The 21,672-nt window shown below is 39.9% G+C and overlaps 1 protein-coding gene across 1 annotated transcript; it reads right to left on the reverse strand.

Annotated features, from left to right (window-relative positions):
- Positions 1 to 135: 135 nt before the first annotated feature.
- On the reverse strand, positions 136 to 17,304 carry Flz (transmembrane serine protease filzig). Its single transcript, XM_071699416.1, has 8 exons — positions 17,267 to 17,304; positions 10,328 to 10,415; positions 3,591 to 5,965; positions 2,785 to 3,232; positions 2,386 to 2,575; positions 1,794 to 2,059; positions 1,377 to 1,531; positions 136 to 838 (listed from the first exon to the last, which is right to left on the reverse strand). Exons 1-8 carry the CDS (start codon positions 17,276 to 17,278, stop codon positions 677 to 679), a joined length of 3,696 nt encoding a protein of 1,231 aa, XP_071555517.1. The 5' UTR covers positions 17,279 to 17,304; the 3' UTR covers positions 136 to 676.
- Between the last annotated feature and the right edge of the window lie 4,368 nt (positions 17,305 to 21,672).

Raw genomic sequence — 21,672 nt, forward strand, 5'->3', positions numbered from 1 at the left:
TAAAAGGAGTTCGCTATATAGAGTATTGACGCAAATCGTGAATTATTTGTCGTTTATCTGTTTCTTCGATTGCGGAAGAAAGTTAAGGAATCGATAGGAATCTGTCCAGGAGTGATAACGATTTAGGACTTCTCAGAGTCTGAACCCACTTTAATGCTGACTCAGCATAATACGTATATACACACGCATAATAAACATTGATACGCATAAATGCAACATCGGACACTGGTCGTGCACCGAGAAGCAGTGTTTTGCCGCAGACAATTCCGTGTAGAATTCTATTTCGAAATTTAAATAACTTGAGACTCAAGTTGACGTACTTGTCTCTTCATTCTTTTCCTTTTCTTCCTCTCTCTTTCTTTGCCTTTACCGTGTAGTAGAAGTTTGCTCGGTATAAGTTGCTGCTTATGCAAGTGTTACTTCTTGCGCTAATGGAAAACATGAAATATAACGGATGCAGAAGAGAACGGGGCGTCTCGTTATTATTCAGAAATCGATATAGCCTTCTGACATTCAAGTACGGTTACATCTGCGATTGTGTTACTTAATTGAGTTTCATACGCTATATCTCGAGGGGAAATAAATTAGGTTTTCTTTGTACATTTATACAGAATGGCATCCGGTGCCGTTCGCGTAATTACGCGAGAACGTGAGATGACGATTGCGGCCCAGCTTCTCAAACTCCGGTGATGCTGTGCAGCCAGGGCTTGAAGTAAGTCGTCCTCATGTACACACCCGGTAGATACGGGGCCGCACATTTAATGCCGTGAGAAACGGTCCCGACTAGGAACCATCTGCCGTCTGGTCGTTCCATCACTAGCGGGCCACCACTGTCACCCTGAGGAAAATCATTAACTGTTGGCTATAATTGTTTGTGCAACACCTATTTTCGATATTAACGTTGCGGGATGCCAGATATTTATTGCAGCATCGGTGGCAAACAAGTTGAACAAAAATTAATCGCCAAAGTATTGAAGATCTTTTTTTAAAACAAAAAAAAAGAAATATTCCGCAACAAAATAATGATAAAAACAAATAAAATTAAAAATAAAAAGTAGATAAATATTATTAAGAATACTGATATGAATATTCCATCTGCGATCGATAGAGCAATTGCTATTTAGCATAGGATTAAAATGTAGTGCTGATAAGGGCGTTTGATATTTCTCTCCAGAATGAAAAATAAGACCTACAATAGGAAAATGAGTAGATTACAAATGATAATACTGATATACTGATATATTGAAGCTTCGCACGTGCAACCGACAAAGTAATCATATTATTTGCCGTAAGGCAAAGATCAAAGAGCTACCGCTAACAGCTGGAACAGTTAATAGAGCTAATGGAATACGATGGGGAGCAACTCATCCGATTACCTCGCAAGAATCCTTCTGGCCATTAGCGTATCCCGCACAGAGGAAGCTATCCAAAATCAATTTCGCATGATCGGCGGTTTGGAACATCTCCTGGCAAACCGAGTTCTCCATTATGGGCACTTGGACCTCCTGCAGCACCGACGGCACACCACCATCTGTCGAATGTAACGATACCGTTAGTGGAACCTTGACGGCGAATTGACGGCGTGAAAAGAAAGTCACAATAGAACCGCGAATAGAATTCGGGCGCGTAGGAGGCTGCGCGAGAGTCATCGTGAAAGTTGTTACTCTGTTCTCGTCACGGTAACTCGTCCCATTTCGTACTTTCTAGTCTTCTTGCGGGAAATTTAACGCATGAATGACATACACAAAAGCGCTCGCAATTTATAAATTGGGTGAACGAAAATCGATACTCACTGTATTTAAGCCGGCCCCAGCCCGTGACCGTCGCCATTCGGCCGGTGAAGTCGCTGCCGTCCTCCGGCATACAGATCGGGACGATGTGCTCGTCAAACTGCACCGGTGACTCCAGCTCCAGCAGCGCTAGGTCATTCTCGAATGTCGCTGGATCGTAGCCGCGGTTCACGATGACACGGCGAACGTTTTTCGTTACGCTGCGCTTCGGCTCTAATTCACCCGAAATGTCGAATTCGCCGAACACCGCGACCAAGGAAGCTAGAAATCTGTAAACAATAGAATAATGCGATATTTGCATTTTTTTATTTGACATTAGTTTCTACAAAGTATCCTGTTATTTGATTCAATACCGTTCCGGTTAAGAAATTGATAAAAATTGAAATCATAAGTCTAAATATTAAATCTTTATATTTTCATATTCTTTACGAAGCCAAAATAATAATAGGAGTTGCAAATTATTGCTTTAGAGAGAAAGAGGAAGAGAGAGAGAGAGAGAGATTTATATAGAGTTAATAATATGCTATAAACATAAATAAATAATTTAGATTTTATTACCTTTCGGTGAAGCTTAAAATATATTTTTCTAACTTACCCTGGTTGACAATGGGCTGCTGTCATCACATATTTATCAGTGATAAGTACACCTCCGCATTTATTCTTCGTGAACAAGCCGAGCCAGGTCGCCTCGCGAACCAAGACCTGCCATGGCCATTCTCCAAACTGCGCGCCTTTTCCGCCGACTATTTTTCCCGATCTCGAGACCAATGGTCTCACGCCGCATTCTGTTATCGCAATAAGTATTATGTTGACCGTAATAACAGTCGTGACGATTGCGACTAATAATACTCATTTTCGTAAAGGATTTGAAACAGAGTTATATAAGGTTTAGTGAAAAAGTAGAAAAGAAACATGATTCCGATTTAGATGTTCGGATCTTTTATTTGTAGAAGTTTTTACAAGGACTTTGCAAACTTTTCGACTGCTCACTTACGAGTCCGAAAGTCTGGCGCGGCATCCGTTTCTGCAACGCTGCTTTCAGTCGCGTTCAGACTCTGTTCTTCCAGCGGAATCGCTTGCGTGCTGCTGGACGGCGTAGTCGTGGGTCTCCTGGTCGGTTTCGGACGTTTCGTCGTTACTTGGGGCCTTTTCGTCGTGACGTTCTGCGATGCGTTTGGTTTAGGTCTCGGAGTGGTCACTTTAGTGGGACGCGCTGGCTTCTCGGACGTCGGCGGTTTCTGGGTGGGACGAGTAGGCCTTCTCGTTGTCGCGGATGGTCTCTTCGTCGTCGCCGACGATGACGGCGACAACGGTCTAGTTGTGGGCTTTCGCGTAGGTCTTTTTGTCGTAGTGTTTCCACTGGTCGGTCTTCTCGTTACGGTAGAAGATGTTGTTGGAGTCTCTACGGTGCTATTTCGAGTGTAGACCACTTCTTGTAAATTCTAAAGAAATACGAAGAATCGGGAAAGAAGAACAAATTACACAAACTTCAATATGTGTTAGAAATAAAATGTTTATCTCAAATTGTATTATATTATTCGAGCAAAAATAACGCATAAAATGTGTAAAAACTTCCAAAAGCAAAAAGAGAATGAAGAAATTCAAGAATAATAAGCTCTCAACGTTCTAGTTGAGTATAAAAATAATGAGACGCTAATGTAAACTGTGTTTACATCCACTCGTGACGCTCAAAGCACTGAAAGTTAAGTTTCGTTCGTGTAAAACTCAAAGCAATCTAAAACTTCGTCAAAGAGCGCGGAGCGTAAAACTCTAGCTAGTAAAAACAAATTATCTTGTTACCTGGAAGGTACCCTGCAGCGACTGGACGAGCTTGTCAACGAAAGCGTCCACCTTGTTCGTCAGCACATCGTCCTCGACGAATGTGGGCGTCGGTATATCGTGCTCGCTGATCAACTCGATATCCGGGTAGCCGGTGTTGTTATATGTCTCGACGATTGTCGGCTTCTCTTGTTGCGAGACCGGCATAGAGATGTTGAGATTCGGATTTCGCACTGGCGGGAAGTTGATGAGGTCGTCCGGCGCCGCAGTCTCATCGTCATAAGATGCAGCGGTGGTAGCTTCGTCTACGGTATCCTTGAATATAAGACTGTTAATTGGCGTCAGATTATTGTTCGACCAAGTGACGCCGGACGTCGACGGTTTCAGATTGAACGCCGGCTTGCTCGACCACGATGAGACCGTGGTCCAGATTACGGGCCTCTTCGTGCTCGGCCGAATTTTCGTGTTTGAGGTTTCTGCCGCGATCGCCTCGGTGCTGACATCGACTATCGGTTTCGCGCTGGTGCCGTCCTTTAGGTTAACGCTAATATAGCTAGTGGAGACCACGTTGTTGTTGGCGACGTTGGAAATGACGGTGCTGATGTTGTGAGTTATGGTAGTAGACACGCTGGGCTTCTTGGTGATTAACGTAGGTCTAACGGGAGTGGTTTTAATCGAAATTGGAGCGGGCTTGGTGGTTGTAGCCGAAGGCTTTCTCGTGATAGGTTTCTGAGTAATTTGCGTGGTATAGCTCGTACCAAGCGGGCCGAGGACTATCACCGTTGGCGCCGGAGGGTTCGTCGTAGGTCGGTTGTTGATGAAACTGCTGCTGGAAGCGCCGGAGTAGGTTTGCGTGGATGGCCGTGAACCGTAAGGGCCGCTCGAGGTCGGACGATGTGACGTGTAAGTCGTCTCGGTGGGTACGAGCTCGTAGTTGTAGTACGTCGAGGAAGGTTTGGGCTGCAGGGAACCAGGTTTATAAAAACTGTACGGGAAAGTCGACGATACGGGCGTTGTAGGTCGATAATTCGAGGAACTGACTTTGACGTGGGTGGGCTTCGAGGTCTCGTCGATACTCACCCAGGCCTGAACCGGCGAAGAATTTGGAACCGGTAGAGTCACCGATACGTCCGAGTTCGGCGTAGTGTCGTTCAAGATAGAGATTATGTGATTAATGGCAATCTCCTCTTTATCGAAAACATCATCCTTCTTCTTGTTGCCCGATGGTAAATCGTATATAATGGTCGGTACCTTCACCAGATCATCTTTGATACTCGAGGAGGTCATTGGCGTAGTAATTTCGACTTTCATTGAATCCGTCGCCATTTTCGTAGACATTTTCTTCTCGATTGTGTTCGTCTTCTCGAATGTGTTTGTCGATGGCGTGCTAGGTAAATCGCTCGTAAGCTTCTGTACATTGGTGTACAGCTGAGTCACCACGGGCATATTTGTTATCACGGGTGTTGATTTGGGAGCTTGCGACGTGGACGTTAACTCCATCGTGGAAGGCTGCTCCGAGAATTTGATCCATATACTTCCATCTTGCACGTCCTCATCGATCGGCATTTCAGTGGAGGAAGGTCGGAAGATCTCCGGATTGTTGATCTCCTCAAGCACCGTGCCGTTCTCATTCAATAATATCGTCTCTGGATCGCTGTGATTGTTTTGGCTCAGTCCTTGCGAGAACAATGCCGGAAGCTGATCGACTGGATCTGCTATTTGCAGAATCTGATTGGGATTTAACAACGTAGTGATCGGATTCGCTGCCGGTGGATGATCTTGATGATCTTGGATATCGTTATTAGAATCTGAATGCGTCAACAATCCTGGCAATCTCAAGTCATCGATGATGTCTTGCTGACCCAGAAGAACCGGGAAGTCCTGGGCCAAGTGACTTACGTCCGCCTGTTGGGGCAATTGTGTCTTTTCGGCATTGTTCGTCGTATCGGGCGACGATAGTGTCGACGAAGAGCCTTGATTCGAACTAGAGATCTTCGTGTATATCGTTTCGCCGCCGCTCGAGACATTCGGCTTATCGCCGGTCGACGACGTGTCGGTTTTCGTTGTCTCGCCACTCGGCGATACTGACATGCCAACCGGCGTACCGTCTGGATTCAGCAGAATAGGTATGTCAGGTACGTGGTCGATCTGATGCAGATTGAGAAGCGCCTCGGTACCGGGCGAATCATTGCCTCCGTTCGTCGAGCTCTTCGGCGGTAATTGGCAGCACGCACCGAAGAGGAAGCCGTCCATGCAGGCGCCGACGACCTCGCCGTTACGCCTTGTGCATTCGTAATTAAACATGCATATCGCCGGCTCGCTCGACTTGATGCGCGACGGCAACGACGGCCGGCACGCCTTCGGTACTATCGTGTAGCCGCCAAACAGCTTTCTGCCTAAAAGATAATTAGAAAGATTAATGCTAATTGTAAGATTTACGATTTTTCTCTTCGTTTCGTGTAGAATTAATTTGAAATTCGAGAAAAGATTAAAAAATTAAAAAGCGAATACACATAAAGAGAATACACGAGATTACACGATCTTTTTATACATTTGGCCGCTTATTTTACGTGCATATACATAATATTAGAAAATTTTCGCAATTTCTGAAGCAGTAGTAAAAAGAGATATTTTTTATAAAATAAATTATTATTGTAGCGTGTTGTGAATAAGAGGCACCCAAAGTCCGCTCCGTTTGGTATTTGGGTTGTGGAAGAGTACCGCGTTCACGTAGCTCGAGACACTGCCCCAAATTTCGGTTTACCCTTGAAGAGAAATCGAATATCGGATCGAGGATTTATTGGTTGCGATATGCAACCCGTAGTGGAGACGTTAAATAACTAAGTTTTAGCGTCGGCCAAAAATATATGGACGTCGTTTATCTTGCAACGTTTCCGTTTTAGCCACCGATGTTGCAATAGAACGACCGAGGCAAGAAGAGTATAAATAGATATCGCGTATAGACATTGATTCGTTTAAGAAAGGAGAACGAAAGGAAGGTTATTTCTTAAAAAAAAAAAAAAAGGTATTTGCCTTCTTTCGTTAATCCCCATGATATATAGATTTGATGATAACATCTTTCCTCTTGCTTGTCTCGTTACTCTTCAGCACGCGAGAGAAAATATGAATCAGCGTCAATATTGAGTTAATATCGGGATACGGCGAGAAAACGTCGGTTACAAGATGCACGCCCGCTTGCGCGTGTGTTGTGTTTGCACATACGCGGCTATCTTTTCCGGTTATGCTTAGCTGACCAAAGCATAGACGAGCAGGCATGTAGGCTCCGCCGCACGTGCCTTCTATAACACGCTTGCACACTGCCGATATATGATGACCTACTCCGCGATCCGTCCGCGATGCTTGTCTGGATACTCGCGGCCGGCGTTCCAGATTTTTGCTATGCGCCGACTCTCGCGCGTCTTACGGATCCACCTCATATTTATCAGTCTTGGTATGCTGCATTTGCTCGCCGTTTCCAAACAGCACGTACCCAAAGAACACAAACGCCTAAAACTCGTCATAGAGTCGTCTGAAAGACGTCCTACATTGCTCGAATATCTTCTAAGATATCCTCTAGGCGTATATTTTCTCTCAGACTTTTACGTTGTCATATAAGGAAATTGTATAAAATAAATATTAATGCGATAAATATAAAAAGTAATGAAAATAATATATATATAAAATAACAATACGAAACAAAAATTTTGAGCTCTCTATTTGCTAAACAAGGTATACGAAAATAATATGTAATGACGATATCAATTAAGTTATGGCAGAACGAGAAAGTTTGAGTTCTTTCTCTAATTAGGAACTTGAAAAATTAAATTCATTATTTCTACGTGCCAAGACTTTGGTACGCAAATATGTTCTCGCGCAAAAATTTGCATATTTTTTGCGGCGTCTGTCACGATTGCGAGCTACTTAACTTTCTTTTCTACGCGACGCGGAAAAGAGGAAAGGACAATTTGCAATTTAGATTAGCCGCGGGATTGTGTGCATAACGTCGCGAAATACGGGTTGACTACGTGATCCGCGGAAACGCGATTATGTCCATTCTAGAGCACATAAGGCGCGTCATTTAGTGAATACTCTGAGCATTTTTTTATGATGAAAGTATAACAATACGCATGTTGCTTGAATAATCATCGCGAGACGTGACGTAATAGCGAGCATTAAACCTTCGTTGTCGATATTATGTATAATAGAAGTTCGCTTAAATCGGGAGAGTTTCGCATTAAATATGCGCGATACTCAAAAGCTTCGTAGCGAATTATTAAGCTTTGTGAATTATTTATGCGAATTAAATCGAATGTATCGCGTTGCTGCGCGAGCATTTTCTAAGATCCACACTATGTCGTGCAGGTTTATCCAGAAATTATGCCTTATAGAAAAAAGGGGGTATTAATGTAGTCAGCTTATTGATCTCGATTAATAGCCGGATTGCGAGAAAATATACACCTTAGAAAATATTAAAGTGTTAAACGAGTATATAAAGATGCGCGCTATAAAGATGATGATACACAATTACTTGTGAGGTATGTGTTGCGTGTAATCTTCCATTTATTCTACCGTAGCGTACTACAACTATATAGAATATATGTTGAGGACAATATATATGTCGGGGACAAATAGTAGTAATAATTAATCTGTTACGGTTAAACTTTGTAGCTCCCGCATGCATTTTCCACGCGTATTTTCGCGTTGACGTTGTACAACGCGCATTTGGAAATAAATAAGATAAAAGCAGTTAGAATAACACAGGTATTATTAATATAGGTATATAAGTTGGTACTATTAAAAAGTTTGTTCTTTTATATTTTGCATTATTTAAATCTACGTGAATTTTCTATGATGACCTAAAGTCTGACAGTAATTACTGATAATTGATAAAATTAAGCTCGACAATCGTTATGAGCGTTCCAAATAAATAAAAATAGGTATTTATTATCCTCTCCATATTCTAAGATTACATTTTGTGCATTTATCGATAAATAATTCAAGGAATTTTTATTTCAATTTCCTCATTAAATCTGTCATTCTTATAATTATCTTAAGTTTTGCTTATTAAATTTTATAAGCTCTATTTATGTGTCAGATGCTCAATAAGAAAGCGTTTCGACTTTTGATAGATCCCATATAGATTGATATGACAGATTGAAAGTACAGCGAGTAGGAATTTCACGCGCTGCGAGAAATGTCATCCATTGTCATAAATTGTTATAGAGCTGTAAATGTTACCGCGAATGTCGCACGAGCCACAAACTCTCTTGACACAAATCAACGCGCGAAAGTGGAGAAAGGTGAATTTCTGATATATAGGGCAAAGTCATTGCACGTACGCTAATGAGCATTAAAATGCAGTTGCACGTTTGATATATACAGGCTTGCAAGAATAATTTCGAACCGGGAGAGAGCGTCTTTCGGACGTGCAACGTTGAAAACCTGACGTATTAGATGACATTCCAAAATTCGCCGTCAATAAAGAAGAGTGTCCTAGAATCATCGTCTTTTCAATTGCGTTTAATGCGAAGCTTGAAGTCAATCTTTTCCTTGCCAGTAGTCTCGTATGGAGAATTATCGTCTCACTTTTTAATTTCCAATATTAAATACGTTAACATTTAAATTATAATTTAATTTCTATTAAATTTATTTAAATTTTATTTAACTTACTTCAGTTATATTAATAATTAAAACGATATATTTGTTTATTAGGTTTAAGTTCGAGGTTTCAGTTTCCAAAATTGTTTATTATACATATATTAAATAATTACGTTTAATAATGTGAGATATCACTGTCGTTAAAATAACTGCCACGTTTTGAGGTTTATTCTTCATAAATATATCGATAACATGTATAATTAAGTGAATATAGAATAAGTTCTATATTCATAGAACAAACAATTTTATTTCTATGAATATAGAATACTTATATATGGCTGAAACGATATTGCTTCGACAACGTGTGCCGCTTGAAAGCCTCTTAAAATTTTCACATATTTCACACAAACAGACTCAAAGAAACATCTCTCTTGCGGCTTTCGAGATAACGCGCGAGGCTCTTCTAAGTAGGATGTGTCAATATTTGCCGTGCCAAAAATTCGTAAAAACGCGACACGTTAAAACGTGAAACAGTGACGCGCGGCTTTTCTCCGACGACCCTTGACCTTCCTCTCACGCTCGCCGGAAGGGACCGAAAGCGGCGTACATACGTGAGACATCGATATTCGCGCAGCTCGGCAGAAAATCGAATTTCACCTCGTCTGCACGCTCAACGCGCGACCGGAATAAATGGCATATAGCGAAAAGCTTCCTTCTCGGCTCCACCTCTCTGTTGTTGATTTTGCTCAAAGAAAGATGGAAAGTAGAATTTGGTGTCAGTAATGACCGCCGACTTTAACGTATCATTTTGTATACGAGCCACGTTGCATGTTAATGAGAATGCAATATGCGAGAACGATTTGTAAAAGTAGAAAATCCGAGTTTGCCTCGTTACTCGCGCATTCATTATCTTTTAACGTAGTAAAGGAAAAAGATTTACCATGCGGAAAAAGATGTGTTTGAAAAATTATGCAAGTTATGTAGGTTACCTTATCTTTGCGTTAAGCAGATTACCATTTTAATTTTAATTTTCTAAATTGGTATGGAAGAGAAAGATATCGTTGATAAAATTTGTCCGTCAAGTTAGGAAATGTTTAAATATATCTAGCCATATTTGTTAAAGTGAATATACGAAGGCAAATGATATTCGCCGTAATTACCTTCATTTCGAGGCGTCCAAGAGTGAGAAAAGACGCATGTGAGAGTAAGGAAGATGAACAGCAGACAGACACCTTTCTCAGCAACCATCTATAATGAAAAAATATTTTTCGAAAATATACTTATTAAAGAAAGGACATATAAAATTCGTCTTGAAAGATTTAGTCGTATCAAGCGATTAAACAGATTAAAAATTAAAAAATTCTTATCAAACTTAAAGATAGCTCTGCTTTAAGACAACGTTAATTTATTTATAAAGGCGGCCCTTGGCACCAGGTCAACGACGATCTTAAAGTATCCTTCAGTTTTAAACATGACTTTGAGACATAAAATGTGACGCAAAAGATATGCGCTTATATCCACAAGAAAAAGCGGATGTAAGTTACCATTTTCTTTGCAGGTACAAACTTGCTTATCCTATCCATTAAACGTGCATTATGTTTCTCAGCTAGAAAATTTCTCCTCTCTTAGGATGACATAAATGAATTCAAGTACAAAATAAGTGACAGATAGCATTTTTATACAGAAGATATTTATTTGACCATTTATATCACTTCTCCCTTTTCAAGTATCAAGCAATTTATGAAGATAATATCTAATGCCGAATAGAAATATAGTCTGTTTTTTAGGTTTAATCGTTCAGCATGATCGTTCGGCAGCCATAATTTTTCAGATCTGATTACCAGATCTACATATCGGTAAATATATTTGTCCCTCGTAACGGTACAAGGATATCAGCCTCTCGCACGTATGCCAAAAAAACTGGTAGTCGTAAGATGACTCCCATCGCGTATTCTCTCAATTGATTTTATTTTGCGGAGAGCTACTAATATTTTGCAGCAATTTATATGCATTAAATAACATTTATTATTAAATCATTTATACCAATCTATTTCCAAAACTCAAAAGGTTGAAGGGAATAATATTATAGATAACGTAGATAATTATCATTCACACAAAATGGATATTGATTACAATACTAAAACCGACGATAATGAAGCGTGCAATATTACGTCAAATGGAATTGTAAATTAGAATAATATTAAATTTAATTTAATAATAATGAATATATAATATTTGAAAACAAATATCACATATATATTTTCAAATATATTCGTGCCGATTTTGTTGAAAATTATTTTAAAATATTTTCATTGCGAGATAAAATATGATTTATTCTCGGTTCGTGTAGCGTGTTATTTTAAATTATAGTTATTGATTCACGAATAGACAAATCCAATGTAATGCTGATAATGTAATGCTCACAATGGATGAATATACAAAGGGTTAACCAATATTTTACAAACATGGATCAATGCTCCTTCTATATCGTATAGGTGTATGCTTGCACATACAAAAAAAAAACGCAAGCAGTATATGTATATAACTATGAGTAGCTCTATTAATAATTTTTGCAAGAAGCAAAAGGTCAAAAAAGGTTTACGGACGCCATTATAGTTTATAAAAATATAAATTTGTAACTAATTTAATCTAGGAACAATAAGGATAAAAATAGAATTAACCGGCATTTTGAACGAGATAAAGATAATTCGTATTGCTAAAATTTTTAACGGAACAAGGAGCGTGTCTTTCAGTTCGTTTTGCCCCAAGTCCGTATTCGAAGATCCCTCGAAATCCTACGAGATGGTACATACGCGCATCTTTCACATGCGAGTCGTCAAACGTATGAGGAGCAAATAGACCTATATGTATCTCTTCCTTCTCGGAGAGGTTCACGTTTGCTCACAAGCAAACACGGGCGCGCGCGTACGTGCGAGACGACGGGGCTCCGCTGCATGCGTGTATCTGCAAAATCCCGTTACAGTCAGTCACACAGGCCCGATGTACGATAGCCGCGGACGAGGCGGAGGAACGGGAACGAAGTATCGGAGGAACCTGAAGGTAAAGTCGATGGAGATCTTCGGCGAAGAGTATAGAGGCCTTGATGGGCGAGACGAGGAGAAGAACGGAGGAGACGATGAGAAGCAAGGATACGAGAATGAGCGTCGGGCGAGTCGCTTTAACGCAGGTTCACCATCAAGACACTGGTGACCCAGTTACCAATTCGCCGACATTCTGTCCCATTCCCACTGCGGTCTTGTTAGCCCATTATAAAGTCCAGTGTGCAACGTGTATGCAGATTATCCTCATTCATTTATGTCAAGTTAGCAGTGAACTTGCAATATATATATCTGCGGATTTAGGATTTGTAATTTCTATCTAGTTTTTGGAATTTCAAATTTTTTAACAAATTTCAAATATATCTCAAACTTTAAAAATAGCTAATGGATCAAAAAGAGACGCGACGACATCAAAACTGATGTTTATTAAGCTCGGTGGGGATAAATTGTAACGACGGGAATTTTACATAGCGATTGCTTGGCCAAATGATGGTTTTGACATAAGCTATGGTAATGATTTCGTCTACATATGGCCCGGTCGTGCCGCTCTGATTTTTAATGCGATCCGTTAAAGTGAACTGTTGTTCCACACAGGCATGAGAGTTGATATGACTATTAATATTCGCGCCTGTTAACCTAAAAACTACGTAACATCCGGTCGATTTATACGACGTCGATTAAATGTACCATGATTATGCTAATTTCGTTAAATATCGGACAATTATGTTAATTACATTAAACATACCGGAGTTGTATTATGCGACTCGCATTCGCATTTTAAATTATGCCGTTTAATTCGCTTCGGTAAAATACATATCTGAAATAAATATTCTGAAACAAATTATTTACGTTAAAAATTCAATGAAAAATTTTACGACACGATAATTTTATCAATCGAGAGAAAATTATAAAGATAATAATATACACTCCCATTTTACTTTTACACATGTATTAAGAACGTTTACAACGCAAAAACGATCGTAGATTATAAGTACGTAATGACTATATTAACATAATCCATAATCCATAATATATGAGATACTCTATTTAACTATTATGTTAAGCGTAAAGTTAAACACACACTTCATCATGCACAGCTACCTTGATTCAGGGTCGATTGAATGATGATAACGTTGGTATATCGCGTAATAGTTGCACGTTACGCGAGTTACATCGTGAGAACGTTACACGTTACGCTGTTAACACACAAGTGCGATCCTTTCGTACGCCCTACGTACGGCCGTGAATACGCGGAAGTCACTTTCGTTGTAAGTGTTTCGTTTTCGCGTAACATTTTCCGGTCGTTGTCGGCGATTATACCAATCATCTCGAGAATTCAACGCATTTACTCCCAATAGCTTCCTCGCTTCCTGGCTTCACTTTTAGTCTCATCTTTTTTTTATACTATACAGTATTGTTAGTTAAATGCGCATATACACATGATATATATTTTTATTATTTATGTTAAATGTGTGTACATACATAAAATACACATATACATAAGATTTCTCGTCGCTCACGTCCGCGCTTTCGTTGCTACGTTTATTGATCGCCGACAGCGCAAAACCGCGACGTTGCATTCCCGCGAACATTACTTTCTGGGCTATCTGTTGCGGCGATCAATGGTAAACGAGTCCTCTCTCGGCATGCTTTACTGCCGGCAGAGGTGTACACGGGTGAATCGGAAAAATGTTCGCGGGAAAACACGGCACAGGATCTCATGTTCGCCGCGAGAGTCCTACACGCTCGTCACACAGATCCTCGCCGAGAGGATTCTTCGCCAACCTCGACCTCCGGCGAGGCGCGAGTCAACAGAATCGAAAATTCTTCCGCGTTCATTGGCCGTCCGTCAATGCCGAGGTATCGTGAATGCGTACGGCGCCGTGCATATGCCGCGAGATATACACATGTACAGAACCTCGGAGAAAGCTTAGTTTGATGTGATTGGATCTTGATTATTGGATCTGGGTGACCCGATTGCCTCGACGGGGGCTTCCTCGTCCTCGACAACCTGTCGTGAAGATCCTCAACGATTGATGTTACTATTAACGATCGATCATATGTGCGTGGGTGATTGATGACGTTGAAACGTCCGTTAAAGCGTTAATTTAACGTTAAAGGTCACGGCGCGGCGGAGAGAAGAAAGATCAATAACCCTTATTTCAAATTCAGCTTATTATAACTTTATTAATATAAATTAATAATTGGAGACCTTTATAATACCGTTAGCGTTTTTTGAACTTTGTCTTGAAAGTAATTTTACAAATAAAAGATTTTTTTTCTCACGAGCTAAAGAAAGATTTTGACACGATTCAACCTCGTTTCCGCGATTTGTTTTTCGCGAATAAACACGATTTGAATTAATCCAACAGATCGGAACATCTTTGGCCTCTATTTTCTCTCCGCGAGTGCAAGCACGAGCGTCAATTATCGAGACGGTGGTGATTAGCTAAATAATCTGAGAAAGTAGGGAACCCGTGCCATTCGAATGGAACACAGAAGTCCGCGAAATGACCGCGCGAAACTAGACCTAGGACGAAGATGCAGACGGTCGCTGCTTTCACTCGATCGTTTAAGACAATTCGAGCGTGATCGTTCGTGCAAAACCGACCGATTCCTTCTGTGCTCGTTTCAACACGGAAGGCTCAATATCCGACCGCTTCGTACGAAACATCGAAAGTGATTGCCGATATTGTACGCTAACGTGCTAATATCGATAGCACGAAAAGCCGCGTAATCGTTTGCGGTTTAATCGGTGCGATTTTGTTACAAAGAGACTTTTTCTTTCAAGGTAGAAGGTCTGTTTTTAATAGAATTTTTATATATTTAAATTTTAATGAATAAACCAGTGGTTTTACGGGTTAAAATTAGTTCACCTGCTTGTATATGTATATAATCTCACGATTCATAACTTTTAAAGCGTAATTTTATAAATATAATTTTTTACCAGATTTACTGCGTTAATATCTTTGCTAATTATAGAGTCTATTATTAAAATCAAAGAGTTTGAAATATTTTGTATATATGAAAGCCGTGAAGAGATGTCCAAGTAGGAGAATCGTGATTTATGTATTTAAAAAAATTAGTGGGTTAATTTAATTCTTTTTCCACATATCTGCATTAGGAAAAAATTTCTGTTTGCGTATGAATTAACTTCAAAAAACGCCACGTATTACGAATGCAAATTTTTTTTCTGTGAATTCACCGGTAAAAGGCATAGAAGCGTTAAATACGCGAATGAGTCTACATGATTGGAAAGAGTGACGACGAACTGTCGAAGCCTCGACAACCGTTACGACCCGCCACCATGCACATATCTGACTTAGGTATACATCGAACGTGCGTAAAAGATGTACGCGTTAGACATTGCTAAGGGTCAAGGTGAGGAACTTTTTGTCCAGTCAAAGAGTATCTCGTCAGCGAGAGAATCGTAGGACCCTTTAAGAGTGAAAATATCTCAATCGATTTATTAATTTCACAAAACATTCGCCTATGATTTCTTTATGATCTCTTTTCTTAGATTTCGCGCGCGTGTGTGGTGCCCTTAGTTAAATTAAGAGTATTCATATATAACAAAGAATAAAAGAGGACAGTAAAAAGGATGTGTGAAGGATATATAATAAGGTGGAGAAGTAAAAAGAACGTTGACGTCCTTTACTTAATTATTCTAACAACATGGTGATTTTTTACCGAGCATAACTGTGTTTACGGCGTACGCCAGGCTTAAGATTCGCCAGCTTTATGCGTGACCGTTGCTGTGTACACCAGTGTACACGCGCGCGAAACTGGCAACGTAAAACTGGAAGCGTAATTCGCGCGGTGCTGACTTCTCGTGACTCAGGTGTGTGCGTTTCACGGTCGGTGCATCTCACCGCGCGTCTCGTCTGCCGGCGAACGAGGGCAGGTCCGCGCGGCATGCCATGCCAGGTCGCCGATACCTGTTACTTGCGTCATCGATTTGTGTGCCGCAGCTCTTCCTGGCAACTTTCGGCGTCTAGCTCGTGCAGACGCGTCGTGTCGGTCGCGCGCACGTTTAATGACGCGTGGACGAAGGATACGGCAGGGAAAAAAGCTACGAGACGAGAGATCGAAATACCACGATGCAACGGGGCATGCCGAATGGTCTTCCACGTTGTGCATCGGAATGCGTCGTTTTAACATCGAAAACCCGGCTTTCTCCCGTTTCTACGGTCAAATTACTATCCGCGTGATTACGCTGATTTACCCGCGATCCTGGTTTTGGCAGACAGTTCAATCCCTGGCGCCGATTTTATTGCCTCGCGTTAAACTTTCTCCCACGAAAACAAATTTATCGTAAACTGATGAGACGAATGCCGAATCATATTTTTTAAATATACATCATAAGTTTAATTCAATTTTATGAGTGATTTTGCGATGACACGTTTATGTCACATTTCAATTTTAGAACAGATGGATCGATTAACGAAGTACTCGAATTGTTATATTACTAACAATATTAGTTAAAATTGATTTCTTTATTTAATAAAGCTGATTGTTATATGATAATCAACTATTATCAGAAATTTACCTACATGTATTCTACATATACATGATGCAGTTAAAAAATTACTGTGAGTGAACAAAAAAATTTAAAAAATAATAATTTGAGAGTGTTAAAAAGTTGATACATATTTAATGCATATGAAACAAAACCAAAAACGCGAATTATTCCACTAAGAAATTTAATATTGGATTCAAATTTTAATTGTATAAAATATACGATTTAAATATTAAAAAAAAACCTAAGATGATCTTTTACACATTAATTTTTTTAAGACACACCCGTGTTGCACATATCTCCTTCTTTTTCTTTCTTATTTCCTAATAATTTTTATTATTAGAGATTCAATGTAATTTACATTCTGCTAAATACAGAAATTCGTTAAAAGCTCCCGAGTCGAGTAATGCATCACGAAGATGGAGTGATTCCTCGAGTTGGCACACGAGGGAAATTATCTCGTGCTCGTTCCACCAGCCGCACCATCGATCAAACAACCCCTTAAGGGCCGAGCCACTTACCGTGCAGCGCATTAACCTTGGGTGCAACCGAGAGGGCACGTTAAGCGCGTCTCATAACGTCGTTTTAATTCCGGCAGACGACGGGTCCGCTCTTCCGGTCTGCTTCCGCGCGAGAGAGGAAACGCGACCTTGCCCTTGTCGTGGTCGGATCGTCCCTTCTGCGTGCCTTCCCGTTCGAGAGAGATCACTGATCCCTCCGATCACTTCTTCACTGAACTTGCTCTCGTCTTGCAAGTCGATTCGTCGGCATGAATCGCGCGCTAAGTCTGCGATCGAATTTCGAACCGGTGCACCGACCTCGCGTGTCTCGAGTCTCTCTTATCGCGCGCGTTGCACTCGTCGATCGTCAGCCCATAGGCGGCATCGGCGAAACCAGGACTCGTTCTCGCGGGACTAGCTACCGAAACCGATCGCACTTGGAAATCTTCTCTGTGACTCTTACGCGCTCGCACCAATCTATACCGCGCGATCGTCCATCCGGCTAGCAAACGGGATGGTACCTGTCTGGCCGTCGTACCTTGTGCCACGGCATGTGTTGCTGGAGTCGCATGGCTAAGTCATAAGCGGCGCCTTCGACGAAGATCGGTGGTGGTGGCCGGTCCGATGGTGGAAGTCGTTTATGGTGGTGGCAACGCAACGTTCGACGGAAGCCCGGATCAGTGAAGAAGGAGGGGGGGGGGGACCGTTTCATGGAGTACAGAAGTCGTCGAATGCGAGAGGGACTCGCGGAGGGGGAGGACCATCGGGGAGAAAGACAGAGAGAGGGAACCAGGAGAAACCAAAGTGGGTCAGTGGCCAGGTCACGTGGAGAAGAACGGGGCCCAACGTGCAGGACGGCGACACACTGTCCTACTCATCCACCGGCCGCTCTTGGCCGCTCCAGGTTCTGTCTGTCCATTCAGGAAACCATTCGCTTTACGATACCATCGTGAAAATGAGATGCGATCCTACTCGCTACTCTTCCCGGAGAAGAGAAGGAAATCTTCGATGGAAAAGCCAAATAAGAGCGCGATGACGGCGTATAGTCAGCTGATAACGTCGCGACAAGGCTGCGCAGTTCATCAACCGTGCTGTTCTGTGCTGCGTTAACATTTGTACTGACATTTACGATTCTTAAAAAATTGTTGCTTTACAACAAGGGCAGCAAATTAAGAAAATGAATTGAAATTAAGCAATTTAGACAATAACGTTTTTAAAGACAAATGTCGCTAAAAAGATGGTTACATAATATCACTACCTATTCGATGTCGTGCGTGGAAATTTATTCTACAAGTGCTCGCTTGCAGAAACAATTAAATAAGTTTCATGCCTCTAGGGTTCGTTCTATAGAAAATACGTTTCTAACGGCGGAGTTAGAATTCTAGTTGTAACATTTGTTCTTGTCTCTCGCGAAATGATAATCGTTAAGATATCGCTTATACAAAATGCTCCAGACTTCCCGCATCTCGTTTCCCGCATCTCATCCAATTATTTTTCAATGAAAATTATGGGCGACAGTCTTTGCGACAAGTAGTCGTCCATCTGATATTCCTATAATAATATCAGCAAAAGGGACTGTACGTATTTTAATTAAAAGAAGGGAGCAATGATACATATTGCTTTTGAGAGTGGTTTGAAAAAGATAAACGAGTTTTCCTTATTACATTAAAAAAAGTTCCAGAGCACTTTGTCTTCGTAACTTACAGGAATTAATTTCCTTATTAAGAATATATAGAGCGAAGAAGCAAGTCAATGTAAACACAATTTTTTCTGGCGTATTATAATGTTATTAGCGGTTTTAAGTAAGTAATTAATACATCGGTAACATCCGTAATCCATATCGCATATATCATAAAATAGTTTTAAAAGAGATTTGTTACATCATTTTGTTATAAATGTCAAATCTTTTTAATGTATATTTTATCTCTCAAAAGAGTCAGTTTTAAAAATTTATGAAAATCGGATTATTCCAAATTCCATTCTAAACCGCATAAAAAGCTATTTTCTGAAGTGCTCAACTTAAGTTGTTGGCAGAAAAATAACTCTTTGTCATGCATGTGTGTCTAAAACTAATCTTAAAAATGTAGCAATTAATTTTCCGCCTCCTTGCAACCAACAGTTTAATATCTCTGCAATTTTTCTCTTTGTACGCACGCGGAGATCTCACATCAGCGGCTAATAATAAACGTCCAATTTCCGGTGTCTGCGCGTCTTTGGTTTCTCTCACCGAGTAAGTGTTCCTACTTCCAGATACAAGAGGATAATTACAATAGAGTGCTGTAACGAGTTGTATTACGCGATAAATACAACTCGCATAGCGCGTCTGTCGTCTGCTTGATATAAAGTTCTGTCCTACTAATGATATTATCTCATTACCGTTAATGACATACACTTAACGGAATGCGGATTATTGGATGAAAATCCTGAATATGTGTGTGTATGCGCATAATATATATATATATATATACTTTCATACGTATATACGTATATCATCGCAGTAAAATGCTTATTAATTAACGCATTAATTATATCGTGTATCAGAAATCATATTTCCTATTTTTAATCAAAGTAACTTTTGCAAGTATATTCGCGGAAAGGATGAGAGAAAATATGACTTTCAGGCCGCAGAGTAGTCTGAAGTACATTTTTATCGCACGTCGCAATATCGGGAAAAGTATGAAACTCGCGTACATCAAGAGACACGGTAGTGTCTCGCGCCAATCTTTATTACCGTGATAATGGTGCCGCGAACTGATGCACGCGGAAATTGCAATATTGCCTGATTTCGATTACTTTCGAGCTTTCAGCGTGCGCATACACCGCGCGAAGCTGACGACATAATGCGATGAGATCACAATGCCAGCAAATTTGCATTGCTAAAGCCATGTTTTGTGTCGTCAAATATTTATCGAGTAATAAATCTAAAAAGGCGGAGAGGAGAGGACAGATTGTATACCGTTTAACGAGAACAGATATAATGTTTAATTTTTTATTTAATATAATTTTAATAATATATATTACTATAATAAATCTATATTCTATATATATATAAGAGTTTAATAATTCCAAAACGACAAATTATATATTGTATATATATATATCATTTGTCGTTTTGGAATTATTAAACTCTTCCATATGTGCACGCGCGTATTGCGACAAAATAGCTATTAATTTTACATTATATAATACAACGTATAATGGGTTATATTAAATAATTAATGGACTAATTAATTACCTCGTGTATTAGAAATCGTCTTTCTAAATTTTTATATTATTTTCAAATGTACATGTTGTTCCGCTGTTTATTGAAATATTCCACTTGCAAAGGAAATAGGTTACTCGTAATCCTATTTGTGTAATCGGAGCGAGACGAAACGTTCGACAAGGTACGCCACAGCTTTCGCGGATAGCAATTCGCTACCAGGAATTTTAATTAACATACTGTAGCTGAATTTCACTTCATTTCAGAATCAGATCGTCGTGTCGATTTTATGTTTAATTTATGACTAATACCTATGTCGGATCTTATTTTTTACACACGCGCGATTACATTATTTATATATTGTATAATGTAGAATAATAAAGAAGTGAGAATAATTATTATATATAGCAATTAATAAACTGAATATCTATTTGAAGTTTTTTGCTATTATCCAAAATTTTTAAAAGATTCTTAGAAGCTAAAATATTTTTTATAAATATAAATTAATAGCTATTAATAATGTCGCTTATAAAATATATCTGTGCGTTGTGCGTCAAAAGCATATAAATTGATACATTAATATCTATTTAGTTTTTAATGATGTTTTGAAAACACATATTACCATAACATTAACAGCATTCATAAATGTTCATTCACCCTCATCAAATATTTTATCTTCAGCATAATTGAACGCCGTTATCAATATTACAGTCCTGATATTAGATGATAGCCGTAGCTAGCTGCTAATAGAATTTGATTAGAGTTCACTGTAGGAAATATAATTAATAGAAATCAACAATATTTCGAAGCAATGACAACGCGCCGCACCGTCATCGTGGACGCGCATCAATAATTGACGATTGTATCCTATAATTCGTACGAGATGGTGAAACCACGAAACCATTTGCTTCCCGTATAATCATGGTGAAATTATGACGAGTCTCGAAGAATCCATGTATGGCTCTCTCAAACGCAGCCTTGCAACGCAGGAATGCGTAATTGATAACGGTCTCGGTTCTCATAGCTCTTTCACTTCAGGTACTGTTTTGTATTAATGCCCGGCCATGCATTCGAATAATATCGCGAAGCCCAACTTCCTCACGTTGTCATTGAACTTATTTTTTGTTCGAAATGACGTTGCAAACTTCATAATTTTTCAAATAACTTTGCAGACAGTCGAAATTTGGAAAACATCTTACATAAGATTAAAAAGAGTAAAGTACAA

Source organism: Temnothorax nylanderi, unplaced genomic scaffold, assembly GCF_030848795.1.
Source record: "Temnothorax nylanderi isolate EJ_2023f unplaced genomic scaffold, tnyl_v1.0 TNYL_tig0018_pilon, whole genome shotgun sequence".
Classification (NCBI taxonomy): Eukaryota; Metazoa; Arthropoda; class Insecta; order Hymenoptera; family Formicidae; genus Temnothorax; species Temnothorax nylanderi.

Bases quoted from the DNA above. Each gene is read 5' to 3' on its own strand.
- Flz (XM_071699416.1), bottom strand. The intron at 5,966-10,327 runs GTAATTACGGCG...ATTATCTTTTAG, and splicing joins TTGGACGCCTCGAAATGAAG to GCAGAAAGCTGTTTGGCGGC. The intron at 3,233-3,590 runs GTAACAAGATAA...GTATTTCTTTAG, and splicing joins CGCTGCAGGGTACCTTCCAG to AATTTACAAGAAGTGGTCTA.